The 21,929-nt window shown below is 40.5% G+C and overlaps 5 protein-coding genes across 10 annotated transcripts; 1 reads left to right on the top strand and 4 right to left on the bottom strand.

Annotated features, from left to right (window-relative positions):
• Nucleotides 1-3,191: 3,191 nt before the first annotated feature.
• LOC121697210 (protein ATP6V1FNB-like) lies at nt 3,192-4,379 on the bottom strand. Its single transcript, XM_042078625.1, has 2 exons — nt 3,835-4,379; nt 3,192-3,431 (listed from the first exon to the last, which is right to left on the bottom strand). Exons 1-2 carry the CDS (start codon nt 4,226-4,228, stop codon nt 3,316-3,318), a joined length of 510 nt encoding a protein of 169 aa, XP_041934559.1. The 5' UTR covers nt 4,229-4,379; the 3' UTR covers nt 3,192-3,315.
• A 1,797-nt stretch (nt 4,380-6,176) lies between these two features.
• On the bottom strand, nt 6,177-9,586 carry zgc:193726 (uncharacterized protein LOC561161 homolog). 6 transcript variants are annotated; one of them, XM_042078618.1, is made up of 10 exons: nt 9,456-9,586; nt 9,237-9,287; nt 8,918-8,968; nt 8,788-8,811; nt 8,408-8,434; nt 8,189-8,239; nt 6,774-6,824; nt 6,644-6,667; nt 6,475-6,489; nt 6,177-6,316 (listed from the first exon to the last, which is right to left on the bottom strand). In XM_042078618.1, exons 1-10 carry the CDS (start codon nt 9,557-9,559, stop codon nt 6,202-6,204), a joined length of 513 nt encoding a protein of 170 aa, XP_041934552.1. In that variant the 5' UTR covers nt 9,560-9,586; the 3' UTR covers nt 6,177-6,201. The 6 variants fall into 6 exon arrangements, with proteins under 6 accessions (XP_041934552.1, XP_041934553.1, XP_041934554.1 ...); XM_042078619.1 differs by lacking the exon at nt 8,788-8,811; XM_042078620.1 differs by lacking the exon at nt 8,788-8,811 and having other exon boundaries at nt 8,408-8,425.
• A 941-nt stretch (nt 9,587-10,527) lies between these two features.
• Nucleotides 10,528-12,758, bottom strand: atp6v1f (ATPase H+ transporting V1 subunit F). The gene is made up of 2 exons (XM_042078626.1): nt 12,448-12,758; nt 10,528-11,692 (listed from the first exon to the last, which is right to left on the bottom strand). The coding sequence occupies exons 1-2, from the start codon at nt 12,603-12,605 to the stop codon at nt 11,491-11,493; spliced, it is 360 nt and encodes a 119-aa protein (XP_041934560.1). The 5' UTR covers nt 12,606-12,758; the 3' UTR covers nt 10,528-11,490.
• A 246-nt stretch (nt 12,759-13,004) lies between these two features.
• On the top strand, nt 13,005-14,936 carry lamtor4 (late endosomal/lysosomal adaptor, MAPK and MTOR activator 4). Its single transcript, XM_042078627.1, has 4 exons — nt 13,005-13,146; nt 13,448-13,528; nt 13,747-13,864; nt 14,273-14,936. Exons 1-4 carry the CDS (start codon nt 13,144-13,146, stop codon nt 14,368-14,370), a joined length of 300 nt encoding a protein of 99 aa, XP_041934561.1. The 5' UTR covers nt 13,005-13,143; the 3' UTR covers nt 14,371-14,936.
• A 112-nt stretch (nt 14,937-15,048) lies between these two features.
• On the bottom strand, nt 15,049-21,369 carry rint1 (RAD50 interactor 1). The gene is made up of 13 exons (XM_042078617.1): nt 21,120-21,369; nt 20,646-20,887; nt 20,368-20,541; nt 20,135-20,275; nt 19,826-19,976; nt 19,622-19,732; nt 19,064-19,289; nt 18,827-18,964; nt 18,381-18,580; nt 16,605-16,822; nt 16,122-16,302; nt 15,867-15,985; nt 15,049-15,605 (listed from the first exon to the last, which is right to left on the bottom strand). Exons 1-13 carry the CDS (start codon nt 21,333-21,335, stop codon nt 15,395-15,397), a joined length of 2,328 nt encoding a protein of 775 aa, XP_041934551.1. The 5' UTR covers nt 21,336-21,369; the 3' UTR covers nt 15,049-15,394.
• Nucleotides 21,370-21,929: the final 560 nt, after the last annotated feature.

Below are 21,929 nucleotides of genomic sequence, written 5' to 3'. Positions count from 1 at the left end.
ATAGCACTGGTCATAATAAAGGCCGCTCGAGACGGACTAGCCCATACCTACATTGAAATATGTTTAATTCCTAATTATATTTCAGTTGTGCCTCTACTGTAACTGTAGCTGGAGAAATTAGTAGCATACCTGTGAATCTTTTTTATAATAAATATACATTCTTAGGGCTTTTTGTCTTTATGCAGATAGGATGGAGAGTGATAGTTGGCAAGAGAGAGAGATATGGGTGGGATTGGGGAATGGCTGCAGGTTGGAATCAAACCCAGGTCCCCCATGGCCACTATGTGGTCAGGATGCTGCTGCTGAAACCCAGGTCCCCCATGGCCACTATGTGGTCAGGATGCTGCTGCTGAAACCCAGGTCCCCCATGGCCACTATGTAGTCAGGATGCTGCTGCTGAAACCCAGGTCCCCCATGGCCACTATGTGGAATCAAACCCAGGTCCCCCATGGCCACTATGTAGTCAGGATGCTGCTGCTGAAACCCAGGTCCCCCATGGCCACTATGTGGTCAGGATGCTGATGCTATGGCTCCCCCATACCGAAGATACTACCTGTGATTTAATAATGGCTGTTTTGAAAATCAGACATACTGTATGTATGACATACTATGATGATTTTGACAGGCATCAAAAATGTTAATGTTTTCAGTTCAATTTACTGTTATGGAAATGGTCCCTTTACCTTTTGACATTGTGTGTAACCATTTGTGGCACAAAACAGAGACCTGTAATCATTTTAATTACAGTGAATGTGTCAAGGATGACCTTTCATCTGTGACAAAAAGGCATTTTTTGTCTCTCTTCATCCATCCATTTCTCCTTTTCTCAGCTGTGATGAGTGGGTTGGTCAAGAATTTGTTTCTCCCTCGGAGACAGGAGGTTGAAATGTTTCACTCGGGAGTCGATAGCGGTTTTGTCGGCTGGGCTGGGAAGGTGCCCGGGCGGACATTCCACATTTATTACCTCTTAATGATCAGTCTGTATGAGGCCAGTTAACATTGTGGGAGGGGAGGGGTGTGTGTAGATGAAGAACTAAAGGGAGAGGAGAGAGACGAGACGAGAGGGATGGGAGTGCCTGTGAATCACCGTAAAGAGATTGCTGTAACAAAGGCACTCACATCATTGCTGGGACAAAGGCACAATCTGGCTCTAACTAGCTCTAATGGCAGACAAACAACCTTGAGGCAGTATCCCTTGTTGTTTCTAAATGCGCTCTTTTTTAACAACTGAGCCAAAGGTCTGTAGAAACTATTTTCGGTTCCATCTGCTTTCATTCTCAGAAGCATAATGTGTCTCCATGAGGTGACATTGGCTCTTGTTAGACTGCAGAGCAGCAGAGAGCACGTTTCACACATACTCAGCCCTAATCCACTTTGTGGTGACCTCATCTCACCATGAAAATCTGTTGTTTACCTCTGAGAGGACAGGTAATCCAAACCACCCATCCAAACTACTTGTCCAAACCACCCGAAAATGATTCACACGCTCTTAACCCCTTCATACAGCCAGGGCTGTAGCTGAAAAATAAGCAATTTCCCTGATGAAGACCTTGTGACACACATCTGATTTCCTGCATGGCACCGAAGCTCTTATATGTGACAACTGTTAATTCAGCAGGATGCAAATATTCCAAGGGGATACTTTTGTGCCATGCTAATTTTGTCAGTTTTGCAGTAAAAACACATGCACCTGTTTTCTTTTTTGTATGTCACATACATGTATGAAACAAGCGAGAAGCTGCACTGACAAAAGGGGGTGAGATTAACTGATTCTCTACAGCATCCCTCTCCAGGCACAGCACAAGTGCACAGCTGCCAGATGTCCTCGTCAACAAACGTCATAACCTGACAGTGCTAAAGCAGGTGCTAAAGCAAGGGAACCACACCCCACACACAACTTGTGTGCTTTATTATGACTGTTGTGTCTCTGACATTTGACATTTGGTTTTCAGATGAGCTAGGGTTTGCATAGGTTTACACATACAAAAGTGGCAAAAAAAGAACACCTGCCATTTATACTTTATTGTATTTTAACCTTTCAAACAGCATTGGAGGATCTGACAGTTTGGTTGTGGGATAGACAAAGTAAAGATGAGAGATCTGGCAGCACTTGAGTAGGCCTGCTGTGCTTGTTGTTTGAGAGACAGGGCCTTTTTTAAGGGGAATGCTCAGGCCTATACCTATGTAGATCATTTTAGCATGTGTGAGTGGAATTAAGTGAAATCCTGCAATACTCTGACACAGAGTAATTCTCACAATGGTTAGATGAACAAAAAACAGTTTGTGTTGTCCTTAGCACATGAGATGAGATACCTGATATAGTACATGCAGACCTAGCACCCTCCAGTGGAGATAAGAGTATGTGTTCATTTTAGGAGTGTGTCAAATGTAGCCCATGATAAATAAACAAACAAATAAATAGGTTGATAAATATGTAAATGCAAATGTAGACTAATATATAAAGGAGACTAGCTAACAAATAAATAGCCTGAGGTCAATTTTACTATAGTCATACACAAGGGCTCTTAAACTTTTTGGTTCCAAGGACCCCTTGTGGGGGAGAACATCTTCCGAGGACCCCCATCATAACTGTAACAATGAAGCATATGCCATTTGTATTCTCTGGAGGTCAATGAAGAGAGATGTCAATGAAGCCTATGCCATTTGTATTCTCTGAGATTGTGACCAGCTTCACTATCCTGTGTTTCCTGGCAGCTGTGTAACTTGGTCTTTTGTCAGCTTTGGATTTTGCATCACTTGATAACATGGACTGACTCAAACATTTCTCCACATTGGTCAGCTATAGCTAGCTGGAACATAAGCCAAGCTAAACAGCAGTAGACATGGTTCTGTGTGACCTGAGTGAAGTGATTCAAGTTAATGTGGGCGGGAGCTAATAGACACAATTTGCTTGTTGGATTGGTGAAAAGGGGTGTCATCATATGATTTTTTTAATGATGAACCACAACTTTATCAGTTTAAAGCAAATTATTTCTGCGGATCTCTTGGCTATGGGTTGCTGACCCCTGGGAGACCCCAGACCCCACTTTGAGAACCACTGCTCTAAAACTCTAACCTCCTGCAAGAACATCCAGGCTTCTTCAATAACTTAATGACTCATATTCAATGATCAAGTTCTTAGATAAGTCTAATGAAAATCCTTCTTAAATTCACTATCCACACCAAAGAGATTCATTGTAGGCTTTTTTTATTTGAAGAGGGTTTAGTCAGCTGTCAGCTCCTTGGGAAGGCGAGTGCCGTCAACACCACCAACTCCAACAGAGTTTGGCTGCTAAACGTTTGTGTTTCAATGCATCACGCCACAACGTCTGAGGATGAGCTCCGTGGAAATATTCCATTTTTTCGGAAAAAACTCTCCTTTACGATGGCATTTTTGGCGTATATCGGAACATGGGCCTTGTTCATGTCTCCTACAAACAAACGTAAATAACAATGCAAATATCTGCTGTTCTTTCATTTCATATAGATAGATAGATAGATACTTTATTGATCCTCAAGGGGAAATTCAAGATATATATATATGTATGTATATATATGCTGCCCTAAATGTCTAGACAAACCTCGGAAATGTAGTCTCAGCTTTAAGCTACAATGATGACAGGAGTCTATTTTTTTCTATCAGAAGATAATATTTGACTGGTATTTCTGTGTTGTGTAGGGCCTTCTCTCCGCATTTGTTGACCATTAAAGGGCCCATTGAACACAGAAGACAGGCGACAGAGAGGAATAGTGTATTTCAGACTGGCATCATCATTATCCTGACCTGAGGCCTTTTCATATGACAAAAGTATAGGCTACTGAAGCAACACTTACCTAGGCCCCAACCATACCGCCAATTGCTGGTAATTGGGTAATGATATTTGTCCTCCGGACTCTTCCGTTTCCTTAGTGAGAGATACCTGTACCGTCCCGTCTCTTCTTTCGTGAAACCTTGATATAACTCAGTCCTGGTCTCGCTTGAAACAGGTCTCATTATATTTATATCTGAGACTGGATCAAGAGGTTTCGGTTTGGACACGTTCACCTCTGTTGTTTGACTTTGCAAAGATTTTTCTCCTGAAGGTTCAGTAACATTGGGCAATTTCACCTTGCGTTCCTTAGATGGTGGTTTAGGGTGTTTTATCCAGTTCTGACGAAACCAATTTAGTCTAAGCAGATTTTCTTTTAAAACAGCTTCTTTCCAAAAGTCTTGTCTCTGCGAGTCCATAGCCTTATAACCAAAAAGCTATTAGCCTAATGGCGAAATATTGAACAACTAAAGTGAATCACACATTAGCCTAGTGTTATGATAATTCCTACTGCCATATGGCCTTAGTCATAGCAAAGATCCTTAATATACCTTTATCAACCGTCTCTGGTCATAGCGTGTAGGTAGGCTATTCATGAAGCTGCGTCAAACAATGGTTATTACATCACAAAAGAACAAACACGAGTAGCCTAGGCTTATTCTGACTGTGCTTTATGGCCTACAGAAGGGTTTTCTCATCAAATTAATTAAAAGAGGCTAAAAGCCCAATAAATGTGCCACACATAATAGCCTAATATAAGATAACCCTTGCCTATCCCATTTCAATTAGGCAGCAAGAGTGGCAGCGTAGAGAATCCTCACTGCAGCAGACTGTTGTGGAACATTGAATGCCCTTTGTCCTCACTGATACCGTGATATGCGTCATTATCATTCAAAATAGCAGAGTAACGCGAGTGACAGAAATAAAATAAAAACAGGGCATCCGACAAAAGGTCTGCTCTAAACGTCGCGTTGCACGCCACAGCACACCACAGGCTTCACGTCGCGTACGCCTACAGACAGGATATTCCAATTGAAAACATTGATAAACTGATTTTATCGCTAATGCTTGCTCGCATCACGACTTGGTGAGAACCATGAAAAAAACACCGTCATATTTTAACAAGATAAATGATAATTGGGTAGGCTATTTAATTTGGCTTTAGCAACGGGACCACACATTTAGACTAAACAATGCAACACTGCAACTTTAGGCCTACTGTAACGATGATAATGACTCATAAAGGGTGACCGCGGGCGACCTCTTAATTTCGGGCGGACGCGCAACACTGGTGTGTAAAAGTCAAGCAAGCTATATAATGAATAAAATAAACATCTAATTTTGCCCACACGTGATACATTCCATGGTTAAATAACTTGTGATCTAGCACTAGACTATCTAGCAAGGTAGGCCTAACAAGCGCAAAATAGAAAGCTAAAGGATTTGGGTATAGCAACAATGAAATCTACTGTAACCTAATACTAGAATCCTTTTAGTATCAGTAGCCTACTGTAATTATCATACAAATGTGCGTGAGTGTTAGGATGATTATTTTTAAATGTTTAACTGTTTGTGGTTGTAGGTATGCCTTTGGCCCTTGGTTTGGCATGCTTGACATAATTCAGCCCTAACTATTTGGGGACCCGTGGTTTACAGTAAGGTTGTAACCATTGACATTGAATGGTCAATGCAAAAAACTCTCAGACTTCAGTGATGGCATAGCCTACTCAGCTGATGTGTTACGTTGGGCACATTTGTAATGACATTTTGCGCACCATTTTTGACTGCTGCGCAAATTTTGGGTAATAGCAGCACAACGTGTGATCAAGAAAGAGTGCGTGGTGATCATTTTGATGATACTATCAGCCTACCCACAAATTATGGGTCTATTCCAATTAGCCTATAGGCTACTATGAAATATTACTGTAGGAGATGTCGGCTGGGCTAGACGCATCAGCCGCCGATCCAAACGGCAATTTTGCGAGCAGAGATTTACATGCAAATAACAAAGTGGTTTCCCCCCAACAGCTTAATTGTTGGTGACAGGCGACTGACAGGCAGTGACATCTAGGCCTAATATCTACCATGAAATAAAAAAATTAGGCCCAAACTTTTTTTCTTTTTTTTTTAATTAGCCTATTGTAAGGCTATTGTTTTGGAAACATTTCAATAAAGAACTTATAGCCTACTAGGCCTACACCTAGGTTATTTTAAAACAACAGAAACTCTTCACAGATACATTCTATCAATCAACACAAAAGCTCTAAATTTGCAAAACTCAGCTCAGTGAACCAGCCTGATATCAAGTAGGCTAGGCCAGGCCTATAAATATAGTCTCTCTGACATCCTGCTACAGGCTCATGTTTTAAACACAGGGTTTTTTTTTTTTAATTCACTTTTTTCCAATTCCATGGGGATCTGAAGTTGAGCTGCCAGCTTCTTCATCTCCTGTGTTCAGAGAATTTCCCAGATTACTTAATGCACATGTGGGTAGAAGGCATCCATGACTAAAAACAAGAGAGACAAAGTTTAGATTATTTACATAGGCCTGCTACACCTATACAAAAATTCTTTAGTTGAAAGGCCTAATAATTGTAAGCTAATACAAATTCTGACATGTAGACTGTAGAATAGTGAAAATAAAATATCTAAAGGTTTTACTTACCCACGTTCGTAAACACTGTAAGAGACACAAAAAAATCAGAAAAGAAACTGAATACACATATAACATGATACAATGATTTCATTAAAGCTATTATTTAGCCTAGAAACACACACACACACGCGCACACACACACACACACATGCACATATATATACTGTATATAGCTGACCTGTTGAGTAGTATAAGTGGCTCGCTACAAAAAAAAAAATCATGTTATTTATTCATCATAACAGCCCCCCATCTAATATGGGCCCAATATATAGCTTGTCACATAAAAAGAAAAAAAGAAACTCACTCACATAAATGGCGGATCCATGAAGGTGTCGTTAAAAGTTGGGCCTATATCAGGTCTGTTAAAAAAGGATCAAACAACATGACGGGTGAATTGTAATGATTACCTTTGCCCCCATGGAAATGGCCATGGTGTTTTTTTCATGTATTTATGTTTTGCTTTTGCACTACGGAGAGGGGATGCAAAATAATTATTCTTATATCCCATTTAATACTGTATCCCTTTACAGGGTATATTCCAAATAGGGTTTTTGAAAATAGTATGATAATAATAGAGCTGGTAAGTCCCGCCTATCCGCTAAACCGTCATCAATAGACCTCTCCAGAATAAGTCCCGCCTCCTAACTTCCGTATCCATCCAACCTTCGGTCGTCAAATGTCTATGGGAAATAACATGGCGTTTTGAAAGATTGTACCTGTCAAACTCTGTAGGTGACAAAGTAGAAAAAGCTACTGGGCAGATTGGCCTACACACTTCTGCCATCTAGTTTCCACTGGATTTTTTGATTGTCGGTGCCGTTTAAGTAGTATAGTCTATAGTATACTACTTAAACGGCACCGACAATCAAAAAATCCAGTGGAAACTAGATGGCAGAAGTGTGTAGGCCAATCTGCCCACCAGCTTTTTCTACTTCGCTACCTACAGATGTTTTACCGGTATGATATTTCGAAACGCCATGTTATTTCCCATAGACAATCGACGCCCGGAAGTTGGATGGATATGGAAGTTACGGAGGCGGGGCTTATTCTGGAGAGGTCAATGCAAGTGAATGTGAGAAAATAATTATTTTCTGGTCCCGTTTGAATTGTGCCATGAATGTGAACATATGTTGTCTGGGAATTTTTAATATAATTTTTCATGTTACGAGTTTGACAGTATATTATATGATTCTTCGTCTATCAGTTGTGGAAAAGACATAACGAGAAAGACTACATGTCGCCTGTGACGTGAGCTAATTGCTAACATTAGCTGAGATGCTAGTTTTTGTAACGGCAGGAATAAACACACATGGTAACAAAAATATTCTAAACATGTCTAGCTTCACTCAACACATTAACACTATGATACAGTGTGATTGTAAAGTTGTATGGTTCACTGTGTTCAAAGTCGATCTTAAAAACCCTCTACATCTCGACCAACTGATGGATGTTATGGGAAACTAGTTAGCTGTCGTCTAGCGGAAAGTTGTAGTCCACAAAGTGCTCTCACACAAAGTTTAACCGCATCAAACTTCTACCCGCTCAATTGTAGCATTCTTTACACAAAAATTTATATTAAAAATTCACAGACAACATATGTTCACATTCATGGCAAAATTCAAACAGGACCAGAAAATAATTAATTTATCACATTCACTTGCATTAACGATTTTTCAATCTAGAGGTCCAGCGGGGATAATAATTGGATTTTCAAAGGTCTTACGGTGTTGAGTTGGTTCCATTTGTGTTCATTTCATATGATTGATTCTTACTTCTACGGTAACAAAAAATGAAATGAATTTGATTAGAAACTCTCTGAAGGAACACTAAAACATAAAGCCACTTATCTAAGAATCTTACTTTTGACAAAAAAAGATGCAAATTGATAGTTCCTAATGCAGTTCTTTTGATGAATTGGCTCTTGGTATAGTAAGTGTCTTACCTTGTATCACTCTGTGTACTGTTGAAGCTGATTGGAAATCCAAAAACACAACCGAGAAGCAAAGCACTGAGTGACCAGGCTGGACTCATAGTGTCACTGAGCATAATCAGCCACTAAAGAGGCTCTAAAGAGACCTATGGACCAAAATCTAGTCTTTTTTTTTCAATGAACAATGTTTTATATCTGTTTTGGACAACCTGACAACCTTGTCTTTGGTTAACTGATGGACATTTTGAATGACAGTACCAAGGACACAGAAGAGTAATGACTCAATGATTTCATTAGAGCTATTATTTAGCCTAGAAACACACACACACACACACACACACACACACACACACACACACACACACACAGCCTATATACTGTATATAGCTGACCTGTTGAGTAGTATAAGTGGCTCGCTACAAAAAAAAAAATCATGTTATTTATTCATCATAACAGCCCCCCATCTAATATGGGCCCAATATATAGCTTGTCACATAAAAAGAAAAAAAGAAACTCACTCACATAAATGGCGGATCCATGAAGGTGTCGTTAAAAGTTGGGCCTATATCAGGTCTGTTAAAAAAGGATCAAACAACATGACGGGTGAATTGTAATGATTACCTTTGCCCCCATGGAAATGGCCATGGTGTTTTTTTCATGCATTTATGTTTTGCTTTTGCACTACGGAGAGGGGATGCAAAATAATTATTCTTATATCCCATTTAATACTGTATCCCTTTACAGGGTATATTCCAAATAGGGTTTTTGAAAATAGTATAATAATAATAATCGTAATAATAATTTTCAATAGTAATAATAATTGGATTTTCAAAGGTCTTACGGTGTTGAGTTGGTTCCATTTGTGTTCATTTCATATGATTGATTCTTACTTCTACAGTAACGAAAAATGAAATGAATTTGATTAGAAACTCTCTGAAGGAACACTAAAACATAAAGCCACTTATCTAAGAATCTTACTTTTGACAAAAAAAGATGCAAATTGATAGTTCCTAATGCAGTTCTTTTGATGAATTGGCTCTTGGTATAGTAAGTGTCTTACCTTGTATCACTCTGTGTACTGTTGAAGCTGATTGGAAATCCAAAAACACAACCGAGAAGCAAAGCACTGAGTGACCAGGCTGGACTCATAGTGTCACTGAGCATAATCAGCCACTAAAGAGGCTCTAAAGAGACCTATGGACCAAAATCTAGTCTTTTTTTTTTCAATGAACGATGTTTTATATCTGTTTTGGACAACCTGACAACCTTGTCTGGTTAACTGAAGGACATTTTGAATGACAGTACCAAGGACACAGAAGAGTAATGAGAGCACTTCTCAGTGTTGTGAAAATATTTGGACTTGGCAGACCATGGACTCGTTCTGTTTCAGAGACCCACAAGCATGGGGACGAATTTGAACCATATTGGAAGTTAACTATGCCATTTGTTGCATTGGCTCTGTCAGCCTATGCACTGTCCTTGGCTTTATGTCAAATCATGTTGATACTTTATGTCCAGTGTATCTCAGCGTCATTAAAGCTGCATGACATCTCTACTGTTGACTGTCATGGAGGCATTCAATTTCATTGTTCTCAATTATAAAAGGAAAAACACTCACATAATTGGTCGTTAAAAGTTGGGCCTATATCAGGTCTGTTAAAAAAGTATCAAACAACATGACGGATGAATTGTAATGATTACCTTTGCCGTCATGGAAATGGCCATGGTGTTTTTTTCCCCATGTATTTATGTTTTGCGTTTGCACTATGGAGAGGGGATACAAAATAATTATTCTTAAAATATTTCCAGTAGGGAGCTTAATCTTTTACACATCTAATATTTTAAAGTAATTTACATTACTTAAAATATAGTTGATGTTACAAGATATTTAGAGAGTGGGGACTAGCTCATTGGTAGAGGTCATATGAGAGATAAATGTCTGCGTCGGCTTCATTGACACCCAGACTCTACATTCTAGTAATGTTTCTTCCAGCGGCCACAGAGTATTTGTCCTTTAACACTGAGATTTCAAAATTCCCACTGATGTGTAGCCTATTTTTAAAAATACATTGCAGGCACATCTACATACAATGAATGGATCCACTCATACTAAATCACTACCACAACACAAGAAAGGGCATAGTCATAGATTTTAATCAACAACTATTTTTGGATATATTTGACGGTACAATAATTTAACATGTCTAACATCAGCATAACAAACCAGTCGGCCATTTTATTATAGCCTAGGCTACTCATCCAAAAAATAAAACACCAATCTAGACAAAGTGAGTATGTGTCTTCATGTGTCTTGTGCCTCCTAATAACTGAATAACAATTTAACAAATTACAACTCAATTAATTTTCCAGTGAAAATAAGTTTTATGGAATGAAAACAATAAGATAATAATAGAAGTTCAACCTGGGTCTGATGTTACAAGATGTTGCATGCTCCAGTCAGCAGACAGTCTGCTACTCACTTGACTGATGATTAACCCAACCAAGTATGGTAGTGGAGGCGATGAGTCAATGGAGATGTCAAATGTTTACAAGAGCAATAATGGACCCTAGACTGAATTCTGAAATAGGTCCTTTGTGTTTTCACATCAGTATAAATTAAAAGACAAACATAAAAATAAACAAACAAAAACAAAGATGCATGGGAACATATGGTTTTATACATGAATTAAACTCACCGCACAGGACAAATTAAATTCACTGCACACACAAAACAACAATATTGATAAGACATGGATGAAAACAAGAGGGTTCACTATGCCACAGCAACACAACCAACAGCATTCTGGAGACAAAAAAAAACTGACAATCTCCAAGTACCACAAATGATGGTGCACTAAAGTAAACAGGCCTGTCTTCTTATCAGTGTCATATGTATGGGGAAACAATGGATTCATAAAATTACAATAAACGTGACTTTCTTCTTGGATAGAGCAACGTTGTGACAAATCATAAGAGAAGAAAACAATAAAATACACTGGTACTAACAGTAAGTGACACTTATGATACACTTCACTATAGCAAGCGCATATACTCTGGCTCTCTTCTTTCTGCTTCTGTCCATGCCATATTCAGATTTATCGGAAGTCCTCAGCAGAGAACATTCCCTTGGCTCGGCGCAGGATGGAATCCTTGGAAGCATCATAAGGATGCTCTTTAGAAGGTATCTCCAGAACAGCCGGGATGGATTCCATGTGGCCATCTATGGCGTGACGAATCATCTCCGCAACAAATTGATTGATGAGAATAATTCCAATGTCATTCCGAGCAAGGAAACTCCTTTTGGACAAAAAAGAATACGAGTTAACCAATTAAAATTGAAGTAAAAGGAAAGTAAACTTGGATGCCATACCCCTGGAAGACGAGGCATCATCACGCTGACCAACAATATTTTCTAGTAGCCTATAGATTTGGTTTATTTTTGGCGTAGCCTAGCCTATTATCAAAGTGACAAAGTTAATAGAATGTTCCAAGGTCGTGACTGAAGCAGGCTACACGATGTCACGTTGCTAAAACGGAAAGGTAGCCTAGTCAACAAACACGGTCAATCGAAAACTATAGCGGTAACCAAAGGAAACATTGTCGGGTAGCGTAACGTCGGTGGGAAAATACCATCCATGGCTTTTAGTTAACATATTAAACGAGACCTCTGATTATTCATAAAGCTATTGAAGTGCACAGGTTACTGGATTCCACAGCAAACCTGCGGGGAGCGAGGCTCACCTATTTAAATGGCCTGGTGGGCCTAATGATGGCTACTGTTTTTGTTGTTGTTGTTTTTGTAGGTCTTGGGCAGACAGAATCAAATGTGCTAGCCATTTGTCATCAAATCCCAAATGCATAGCCTAGCTGGTTAGCTAATCTAATAGTAACGTAGGCAATGGTGCCCATCAATAACGCGTTTCTCTTTCTTCGCTTCACCTGTGACTGTTTAGCTAACTCACCAACTAACATTCATGAGATTGCAGGCAAGACAGACATCGGTAGGTAAAGCAGTGGGTCTTCACCCCTTCACATAATTTTAAAACACTTACTTGAACGTTTCCTCTATCTCAGTGATACTGGTGTCCTTCTCGACAACCAAGAAATTAGGCTTTCGGTTTTTGTTAAGTTCACCAATGCCACCAAGTAGAAACCCAGTACATGTATCTTCGTCGCCAATAACAGCGATTAATTTCCCTCGACCAGCCATAATCCTTATAATAAGATTTTTAGGTGGGATATTTTCTGAAGCTTTAGCATGAGTCGTATCTTGTTCCTGAATGAATCATGTGTTCTTGTCAGCTGACTGTCCTACTTCCGCTCTGAAACCCCGTGATTATTTTACTGTCAAACCAGCTACAAATAATTTCCTATATATTTAGCTAAAGCTCAACCGCAGGCGACTCCGTAAAACTAGGCCTACCTCTGTGGGCATTCACACACAAAAACCCACAATACACAAGCTAATTACTTAGTGAATATTTGAGTAAAAGGTTTGCCCTTGCAGTTTCAGATCATTGGTTTGAGTTGGTTGTTTTCTCTATTTATGCATCTACTTGCGTGTATAATTCAATTAATAAATTGATGATTGAATGTATCGTGAAAAACATTTGTTTTCCAGACAGAAGCTGCAGAGCTAGTCAGCTGATTTACTTTAATGATCTGACGTCATTAAAACGCGACTGTTATCACGTGAGACCGAGACAGTAATGACAACAGCAAGCTGAACAAAATTGTGAGACGCTAAGATGGTAAGAAACTTGTGTGGTAAAATGTTATTATAGGGGGTGTTCAACGTCAAATTCGTTTAATTTATGTTAAAACGTATTATGAACTTGCCCAGTGTTTCGGTAATATCACTTGGTTCTCTGTCAGTACTTACTATTTGACTATTCCTTAGGGATATAACAGTATTGTTAACGCTTGTCATGTGTTGTCTATCTTTTCTTGTTCTTCTGTCGGCTGAGCTGATTGTGTTTAGTTGAGAGTTAGGTTTTTTTAACTAGCATGTGATCGTTAACCCCCCTCCCTCCCTCCCTCCCTCCCTCCCAGACAACTGCTTTGACGCAAGGTCTTGAGAGAATACCGGATCAAATTGGATATCTAGTCATCAGCGAGGATGGAGTATTAGCTGTAAGTACTTTTGCATGAGAGTCTGGGAAGGGACATAGTCTCTTCTCGACTTTGATAGCTAGCTTGCATGCTCGCTGATCACTGTTGCCTGTTCCGGAATTTCACCATAAGATGTTATCGACCAATATGAGTGTCATGTTGGTATGTGTCGTAAAATGGGGTGAAGCTTTGTGCAATCATTCTAAAACAACGAACTGATTGCCAATTTGTCCCTACAGTCCTCGGGTGAACTCGAGAATGATGAACATACAGCAGGAGTCATCATGCAAATGGTGCGAACTGCCTGCCGTTTTCGACTCCATGGAACACCTGAGCCTCCATTCAAACGCATGTCAGGTGAGGTGGAGTGTACCTTAAAACGCATTATTATCACCATACCAGGGGCGACGGCTTCTGACGAAACCGCTAGTGGCCGTAATAATTGCGCTTTGGAGCATTTTGAGGGGCCATTGTTTTCAGTCTTTGAATATAATGTGAGTGTTTTCAAACCGACTCATGAGATTATTGTATTGTTACACCCCTAAGTATTATAGCTGGTGTACAATGTTATTTTAATTTTATCCCATTTTATGTCATTTGTCATCTGGTCCAATACTATGACTTACTGAAAGTGGTTTCATACTCAGTCAAGGATTGATGGCCCATGCTCTAACTCATTTAAAGCGATACATTGCTGGGTAATTTATCCTGTATCTGAATATACTTTTTTATTTTATTAACACCACACATGGTCTTCTTCCACAGTGATGTTTGAGGACTATGTCTATGCAGTAACAGTCTCCGGACAGAAAGTGTTTGTGGTAAAAAGACAAAACAACCAGAGAGAACCTGTGACTGTGTAGAGTGAGAACGAGGTCAGATCCCATGTGGACAGCGGCTTAATAGCCACCCAGGACCCAGGCCACGGAACGTTGAGTTTTTTTGTTTTTGTTTGTTTGTTTTTATTTTAATGTTGAATAACAGTCCTGGTGAGGAGGTTGGTTCGCCTCTCTGCTTGGATTGAAGTCGTAAGGCATTCTTGTTAATTTCTTTATTCACAAATTGGATGTCATCTTTTGTGCAACAGATGTTTTTGGTTTTGAATTATGTTACCGGGTAGTAGGCTACACAGTTTTTCTTCCAAATCGATTGGTTCTGGTCAAATTAAATTAACACATTTTAGAGTTCTGTTTTACAAAAAATACTTTCTTTAATTTGGTTATTTATACATACAACTACTAGTATTTATTTAAACTATTCACAGGGCCCTAGCACTAACCAGAATTTTACAAGTGATAAACACGTGTATGTTATACATCATGACGGTTGCAAAATATATTAATGTAGTGACAAGTGTGATCATCCATGTAAACGTTCATTGCATATGACTAACAAATAAATATAACAAAGTATTTTGGGACGTTTTAAACTTGTGGTGAAGCATCTGTTTTTTGGAAGGGGTTGTAGTACCATTTGCCATTTAAAAAAAACTCTTACTGATATGATACTTTGTAATGCTTTTTTTAGCTAGTCCACAAAACTTCCAGTTTCATAAGAACATTTAATCCCAGTCTTTGTAAAGCATATTCACAGGTAAATTACCTGATTCATCAAGTGCTCGACTTATCAACATTTGCACGTCATATGAAGTAGAGAAATCTGTGTGTGTACATTTTTTTTTTTTGACAATCAAGCTGCAATAATTTCTGCATGATAGCTGGAATCACTGCGTTTTAGGAGATACATTTGCAACAAATCCCAAACTGACATAAAAATCACAGTGATCAAACATGAGTGAGTCATTAAGTCATCTGTATCGCCACCCCAGAGGATGGTGTTTCAGGGGTAGACCATGTAAGCCCTTTGTAGGTGTTATGGGTGGTCCTTTTACTGCGCAGGCCATGATGCCCTGAGCCCCAGCAGGATGGAGACGTCATACGGAGGCAGACGATACACACCCAGCTCGTTGAGGGCAGCCTCGGGGCTGGGCTGCAGACTCTCTGGAACAAACAGTTCGTCTTCCGCCTCTCTAAGGACATCCCGCAGTAGCAGGGCAGGGCCCACATTCAGCGTCAAGATGATGCAAGCCTCCTTCACCCTAACACAGACCGAGAGAGAGAGAGAGAGACAGCGTTTCCATGGCGTTTCCATGGCATTTAGAATGTTCACGTCTACTTCCAGAGGTGGTTACTGAACTCCACCTCCCTTAAACCTGAAATGTCACCAGGTCTTGAACTATTTTGATCTGACAAGCGTTTTATTTCATTACCCGATGAGTTAACAAGGCGTAAAGGTACCGTCAGCATATCTTGATGTGTAAATGAACCTCACACACAAATAGCAGCACTACTATACTCACTGTTTGAAGAAGTTTTCTGGTCTCTTGCAATAGTGTCCAAACAGAGGAAACAGGTTCCTGGTCATGTCAAACTGTAGCTGTGCAGCCCCACCCTCATTGAAATGGTTGTACAATATAAGCTGTGGCAGGTAAATGTACAAACAACCTTCATTAGTAAATCATAAGTAATTCTGATACACTTACTGTACTTAACTTGTTTCCTTATTATTTGTGCGATAGAACATTCCATCTTAGCCTTCTCAGAACAGCACTCACGTCTTGGTAAAGGAAGAGATCCAGCCTCTCAGCCAAACCTTGCCAGAACGTCTGAAACAGAGGCAGACTCAGAAGCTGCTGTAGCTGTAGCAAATGGTCCCGCAAGCAAAGCATCATGGGACATGCAGAACTGGACAAAGACATGGTTGCCTGGTCACACTGGGAGGGCAAGGAAAGCCATCTGCAACGGACGAACCAAATGAACTTCAGATCCAAAGGTAAATTGAAGGGTCAATTCCAACTCAAGTTTCCTCCAAATACACCAGTTTGTATAGACCCTTCCAACAATAAAAACAAAAACAATGCTTGAACATTCTATTTGGTTCCCAATCTACTTCCTCTGCATTAAGATAACATATGGAATGTTAAAACGGAAGCCTTGTGGGGCCAACTATGATGCTGATAATGGAACTCTCTTGAAAGGGTCTATAACGTGTCCTTAGATTAGCAAAATCGGAGACAAGGGACAATAACTGAGTTGACCTGTCTCGTATGTAGGTCTGGGTTTTCTCCCGCACATCTCTCATGACCGTGTCCAGCAGCCGGCCCATCATATCCCCACGGAGTCGCTCCAGCAATCCCAGCAGTTCTTCAAACAGAGAGCCCTCGAGAGATGCCAGGCGGCCTGTCTCTGTGGCCCCCATGGGCCCCAACACCTCGTCACCAAGAGCCACAGCAGCCTGCTGCAGCTGCAAGAAGAACTGAGAGAGAACACAGGAGTCAGATAACTCATGTATACCACAACACATACACAAACAGAGTTGGGTGTAACGTAATCACATTACATTTGTCAGTAATGTTACATCCCTAGCTGTTTCTGTGTTCCTGCTGTTGTTTTATGTGTTTTTCAGACAGTCCAGCAGGGGGATTATTTGCGGGGCCAGCTCTATAAAAAGGTGCCGGCTGACATCACTCCTGGCCGGCTCATTTTTGGTTCCTTGTTGAACGCCACGCCACACCACGCTTCATACTCCGCTCTCACCCACACTACGTCCAGGTCTCCAGTCCATCTTAGAGTGAGAGTCTGGGAGAGAGGCCTGGAAATCGGGCGGCTTCGTTTTCGCGGCCTTCTGTTGATACTTTGTTTTGAATGTTAATTTTTGCCTTTATATATGTTCTAGTTTAATTACAATAAGTTATTGATTATTTTCAAATGTATCCACCGTTGTCTGCCGTGTTTTGCCTTTGCCTTTGCTTTAGTTAGTTTTGTTATAGTTCCCTGTCTCTAGCAGGGGACTTACAGTAACAGTAACAGGTTGTGTAACGTGTTACTGTTCTAAATTCAGTAATCACACTACAGTTCGTAACAGTGTGTGAGCAAAGATTACTATATTCTCCTATTTGAGAAAAGGAAAGAGGAATTCTCCTCCTCAAGCTGTGGTCTCCATGCATGCTGCAGTGATGTGCTTTACCCTGTCATGTGGAGCAGGGTGCGTGGAATCAGACCGCGTCCTAGCACTGCCTCTGAGAAGAACTTCTTGGCTTTAGTTCTTTGCTTTCCTATTTACAATCTGTTTAATATTAATGCTGTTTATAGAGTTAGAGAATAAAAGACTAAATATTCACCTCAATAAAAAAAATCAGCCGTTCAAAATGTCACGGTAGCGAGTGCATTCTTAATTAAGTTAAACTGTATTGCCGGTATTTTATGTGTTTGTGTGTGTGTGCGCACATCCTCTGGGAGGGCTACAAGACCATCGGAGTATTTGCTTACTACTGAGTGGGAGAGCAGAGAACAGCACACAATTAACTAATGACTAGTTTGAAGTCAATCACACCACGAATTGCCTCCAAAAAGATTTCAGGGTGTTATACAAGCTAGGACTGCCACTGGTTTCAGTGTGAGGGAGGGTGCGTGAGTTGGGCAGCTCTTCCATAAAGCAATTCGAATTTGCACAATTTTTAAAAGCAGCACTGAGGTGCCATGTTTGTGAACTTGAACTGAAGTCATCTTTCAGCAAGACAGAGCAATGATCAGCTATCTATAAGAAATGCCTGGTAAAAAGCAACATGGAGTCTAAAAGAGTATATGCTACCTAATGTTTCACACTATGTCATTAATTAAATAATAAATAAAAGGGGACGGTATCAATAACGGTGCCAATAGAAACATTTCAATGCAGTAACACAAAAGTAATGTAACGCATTACTTTCCATAGAGAGTAAAGAAGTAATGTAAGGGATTACATTTTTTTTTACAGTAGTGAGCAATGAGTAACGACTCCAACACTGGACAGACAAACAGATAGCATAACTTACTACATTGTCACCCCAGTCAATAAGCACTGCAGAAATGTAATTGGCAGCATTGAGGATGGCACAGTAGCGTACGCCCAGTGGGTTCCGAGACTCTTCTTTCATGACTTGTGTCAGTCGGATACGGAAGTCATCCACCAGCTCCCTCTGCAGCGCCAGGAAGCTGAGCTGCGCTCGAGGGGAGGGCAGGGAGCGGTAACGGTCTGAGAGGACAGAAGAAGAAATGAGATGGTTGCTGATGGGATCCTGCGAAGTTCTTTTCATCCAGTGGGTCATTCTGTCTTGGAAATCTGAAGCACTAGAACTGAACTGCAACTGTAGAATTTGATTTACAGCTACACAATTACAAATGAATTTCACAAATTTCACACATGTTTAATATCAATTTACAACTACCGGTATTCATGTGTTGGTCACCATGTGTTATGTTTGCTTCAAATGCATGTTACCTGTAATAACCAACAGGAGTGTCATAAAGGTCTCTGCACAATCTGGAGCTTTCAACTCATCCATGTCTGTGATGTCTCTGTATTGGGAACTCCAAGCTCCTTCTGCTGACAGCATGGCATCCACTTTCTCAAGTGCCACTACAATGGAGGCATAGGCACAATTAGGAGATCAGTCCCCAACCAAAACTAACAGGGCTGACGGGACACTGCAATAGTGCTGGGCCTGACTGAGCTCACTTTTTCTCTCCACACTGAGCCACTTCTGCAAGACGGCTTCCTCCAGCAGGATGTGCAGGGCACCAGGTAAGGTGCTGGGGTAGGCATGTGTGCTCCGCAGCTCCTTTTCAAACTGGAGCACCTCATCCACCAGGTGGCAGAACAGAGCATCATCATACAGAAGCCGGGAGGCATCCAACGCTAGCTTCTCCTGAGCGAGAGAGAGGAGGCCTCGGCACAACTCCACCTAAACCAGAGAGACATTGTCCATAGTTATCAGGCTCATACTTGACAAAAAATATAATTTAGCCAACAGGAGTCATATGGTATAATCATACCCTACAGTGTATTATTCACAACAGCCTAGAAAATAGACAATTCCTTCCTGTTTTCTCATCATTTAGAAAAACCACCATAAGGTCTGAACCTGCCTTGATAACATAAAAACCTGCAACATACCACTGTACTACTACTGTACTTAAACTAACATAGTTTTGAGCTTTATAAAGTCTGCAATTATGTCATTATCTAACCATCATCCGATCAAACACTGTTCAAAAATACTCCTCAAAACAACACCTTAGCATTGATGTTGGCTCGTGAGTGATCCAGAATAGGCTGAATCTTCTCTTCCATGAAGTTAGAGTTGTTCCCCATCCACATGAGGACCTGGGTTAGGTACCACTCTGGCTAGAAACAAAAAGTAGACAGAGATGGACACTGTAAAGAAAAATAGTAGTGTCAAATCTGAAAAGTGTACCTTATCGTATTTAATGTGCTGACCTTGTTTAGGGAGTTAGTTTGCCGATTCCCAGTGAAGTGGTACTTGAACCGCTTACTGAGAGGAACCAGCATAATCTTTATGGGCAAAGAGAGGGGTATAGACTGGGGAAAGCCCAAACGAGAGGATGGCTCCTCTGATATTAGATCATCACTGGGAATGGAGTCATGGATTGTATATTCACTGGTTACTTTATATATTAACAAATAGGGTAAATATTCAGCATTGCGCTTAAGTTTTAGCTAGAATCACTTTTTCCAGTATTTCCTTGGAGAGTAGAAATATAACAGTGAACATGCATAAAAGGATACGAGGTTTGCAGGGCCAGGAGCTGAGATACCAGAAGTTCTAGCTGGCTATTGAGCTCCTGGGCATTAGGAGGTGGAGAGAGGGAAGGAGTTGGAGGAGAGATAAAAGGCCATTGCAACTGTGTGAGAACCTCTTCAAAGTCCCTAATGAGAAAGAGGGGGGGATTGAAAGGTTGAAAAACTAAATAAACCCATTATTTATGCTACATTAACTTAAACAATTTAGGTATAAATACCCTGTAAGTCTGTCTTTTAGAATCTTGTGCCAAAATCGTAGTGTTTCTCTGAGGAAAGCCTGCAGATGGCTACAGCCTGACTCCTGCAGGCTCACGTCCAACTTAGCCATAGTGCTGATGGCCCCCGCAGCTTCCCATGTGCTACTGGTCATTAAACATTGCTGAATACTGTCACTGTGAATTGGATACAAAAAAAGACACAAAGCTCGCGTAAGTAGCCTACTACTTCCAAAATGTCATCGTCAGCAGATGCCCAACACGTTTCTTTGTTGACTTACCTGAGCTCTTCGATGCGGGCTAAACACTGTAAATATTTCAGGTGCTTCTCTATGGTATCCAACTGGCCGAGTGTTTGTCCAAGTCTGTCTGCCCAACTCTGTGCACCCTGAAGATGTTGTTGCAATGTGTTAGAGAGTATCCTCTCTTTCTGAAGTAAACTTTCCAGGTTGGACTGAGATTTCTCTGCAGTTTCAAGGGCAGCAGACACGCGCAGCGGCACCGAGCTCGATGCTGTCATTACCTGTCACGTAGGGAAAAAAACATGAGCAAGCTACTGTACATATGGCATATGTTTTGTAAGCATCGTCATGCCGCGGCCATTACTCTGTGGGATCACCGTTAGCTTAATAGATGAACTGGAATCCGTTTTAATGTCATGAACATCTACAACTATCATGACACACTAATTCATTTTCTGTCATAGCTGGGGAGTGGGACATTGTCTTTTACTTTAGCTGCTACCGTTAACGTACCTGTTCTTCCAGAGCCTTGTTTTCAGCCTTTAGTTTCTCAAGCATACCACTAACTTTGCTTAATGCCTTCAGGTCGCAACCAATTTCTTTTTCTACAAACTGCATTAAATAGTCTGTAACTTCATCGTCATCTGATGCAGAGGTGTTTTCAGACACTGAGAGACTGTTCATCTCTCTCTCGACGCAATTTTCTTGCTCCTCTAAGGGCGCCGCCATGTTTGCTGTGCTTCCTATTCCACGTCAACAGAATACTTCGACCCCTCGTGGTTACTACTGAAATTACAGAGATGAAGTCAGCCTGTGGCGGCCAAGCTTTAGCTTCTGCGCATGTTTTAAAAATATGTTCAATTCCATTTCTGTAGCCTACGCCTATTCAATTGATCGGTCCCCATATAGTCTGCATGTTATGTCTGTCAATATCATTGACAAGTTCAGTAATACTCTGGTTTAGATTAGGCAAAATAATCTACACATGACTGTGGTGCTAATAAATCAACAACAATGAGAAAAGTGACTCTAAGCGCTGAACAAGAATTCAGAGCATGGTCTGGATAGGCTTATAGGCTAATCGAATAATATTTCATGTGTCATGTCATATGAATATAGAACATAAAGTCATAGCCTACAGTCCCGATTGTACAGGCCTACTGCATAGACTACTATGGAGGCCAGGAGGTGACAATGTGAGAAAATGTAGCCTACACTCGTTTTACTAAAATGTGTGCTCATTTGACTCAATCATGTGCTCCTTTTCATAAATCATGTGTGTGTTTTACATTGTGTGCTCGTTTCAATGATTTGCATCTCTTC

Source organism: Alosa sapidissima, chromosome 22, assembly GCF_018492685.1.
Source record: "Alosa sapidissima isolate fAloSap1 chromosome 22, fAloSap1.pri, whole genome shotgun sequence".
Classification (NCBI taxonomy): Eukaryota; Metazoa; Chordata; class Actinopteri; order Clupeiformes; family Clupeidae; genus Alosa; species Alosa sapidissima.
The sequence above is the reverse complement of the archived record's forward strand: the minus strand, read 5'-3'. Positions and strand labels throughout refer to the sequence as shown.

What these genes read in the sequence shown, in the direction of transcription:
- LOC121697210 (XM_042078625.1), bottom strand. Translation starts at nt 4,228, where the DNA reads ATGGACTCGCAGAGACAAGACTTTTGGAAAGAAGCTGTTTTAAAAGAA. An exon ending in GCGGTATGGTTGGGGCCTAG is followed by an intron (nt 3,432 to 3,834) that starts GTAAGTGTTGCT and finishes GTTTGTTTGTAG; the next exon opens with GAGACATGAACAAGGCCCAT.
- zgc:193726 (XM_042078618.1), bottom strand. Translation starts at nt 9,559, where the DNA reads ATGCTCAGTGACACTATGAGTCCAGCCTGGTCACTCAGTGCTTTGCTT. An exon ending in AGTACACAGAGTGATACAAG is followed by an intron (nt 8,240 to 8,407) that starts GTAAGACACTTA and finishes TTGTTACCGTAG; the next exon opens with AAGTAAGAATCAATCATATG. An exon ending in AATGGAACCAACTCAACACC is followed by an intron (nt 6,825 to 8,188) that starts GTAAGACCTTTG and finishes CTTTTTTAACAG; the next exon opens with ACCTGATATAGGCCCAACTT.
- atp6v1f (XM_042078626.1), bottom strand. Translation starts at nt 12,605, where the DNA reads ATGGCTGGTCGAGGGAAATTAATCGCTGTTATTGGCGACGAAGATACA. An exon ending in GAGATAGAGGAAACGTTCAA is followed by an intron (nt 11,693 to 12,447) that starts GTAAGTGTTTTA and finishes TTTGTCCAAAAG; the next exon opens with GAGTTTCCTTGCTCGGAATG.
- lamtor4 (XM_042078627.1), top strand. An exon ending in GCGAGGATGGAGTATTAGCT is followed by an intron (nt 13,529 to 13,746) that starts GTAAGTACTTTT and finishes TTGTCCCTACAG; the next exon opens with TCCTCGGGTGAACTCGAGAA. An exon ending in TCCATTCAAACGCATGTCAG is followed by an intron (nt 13,865 to 14,272) that starts GTGAGGTGGAGT and finishes CTTCTTCCACAG; the next exon opens with TGATGTTTGAGGACTATGTC.
- rint1 (XM_042078617.1), bottom strand. Translation starts at nt 21,335, where the DNA reads ATGGCGGCGCCCTTAGAGGAGCAAGAAAATTGCGTCGAGAGAGAGATG. An exon ending in CTAAAAGACAGACTTACAGG is followed by an intron (nt 20,276 to 20,367) that starts GTATTTATACCT and finishes CTTTCTCATTAG; the next exon opens with GGACTTTGAAGAGGTTCTCA. An exon ending in CTCCTGGCCCTGCAAACCTC is followed by an intron (nt 19,977 to 20,134) that starts GTATCCTTTTAT and finishes CTCCATTCCCAG; the next exon opens with TGATGATCTAATATCAGAGG.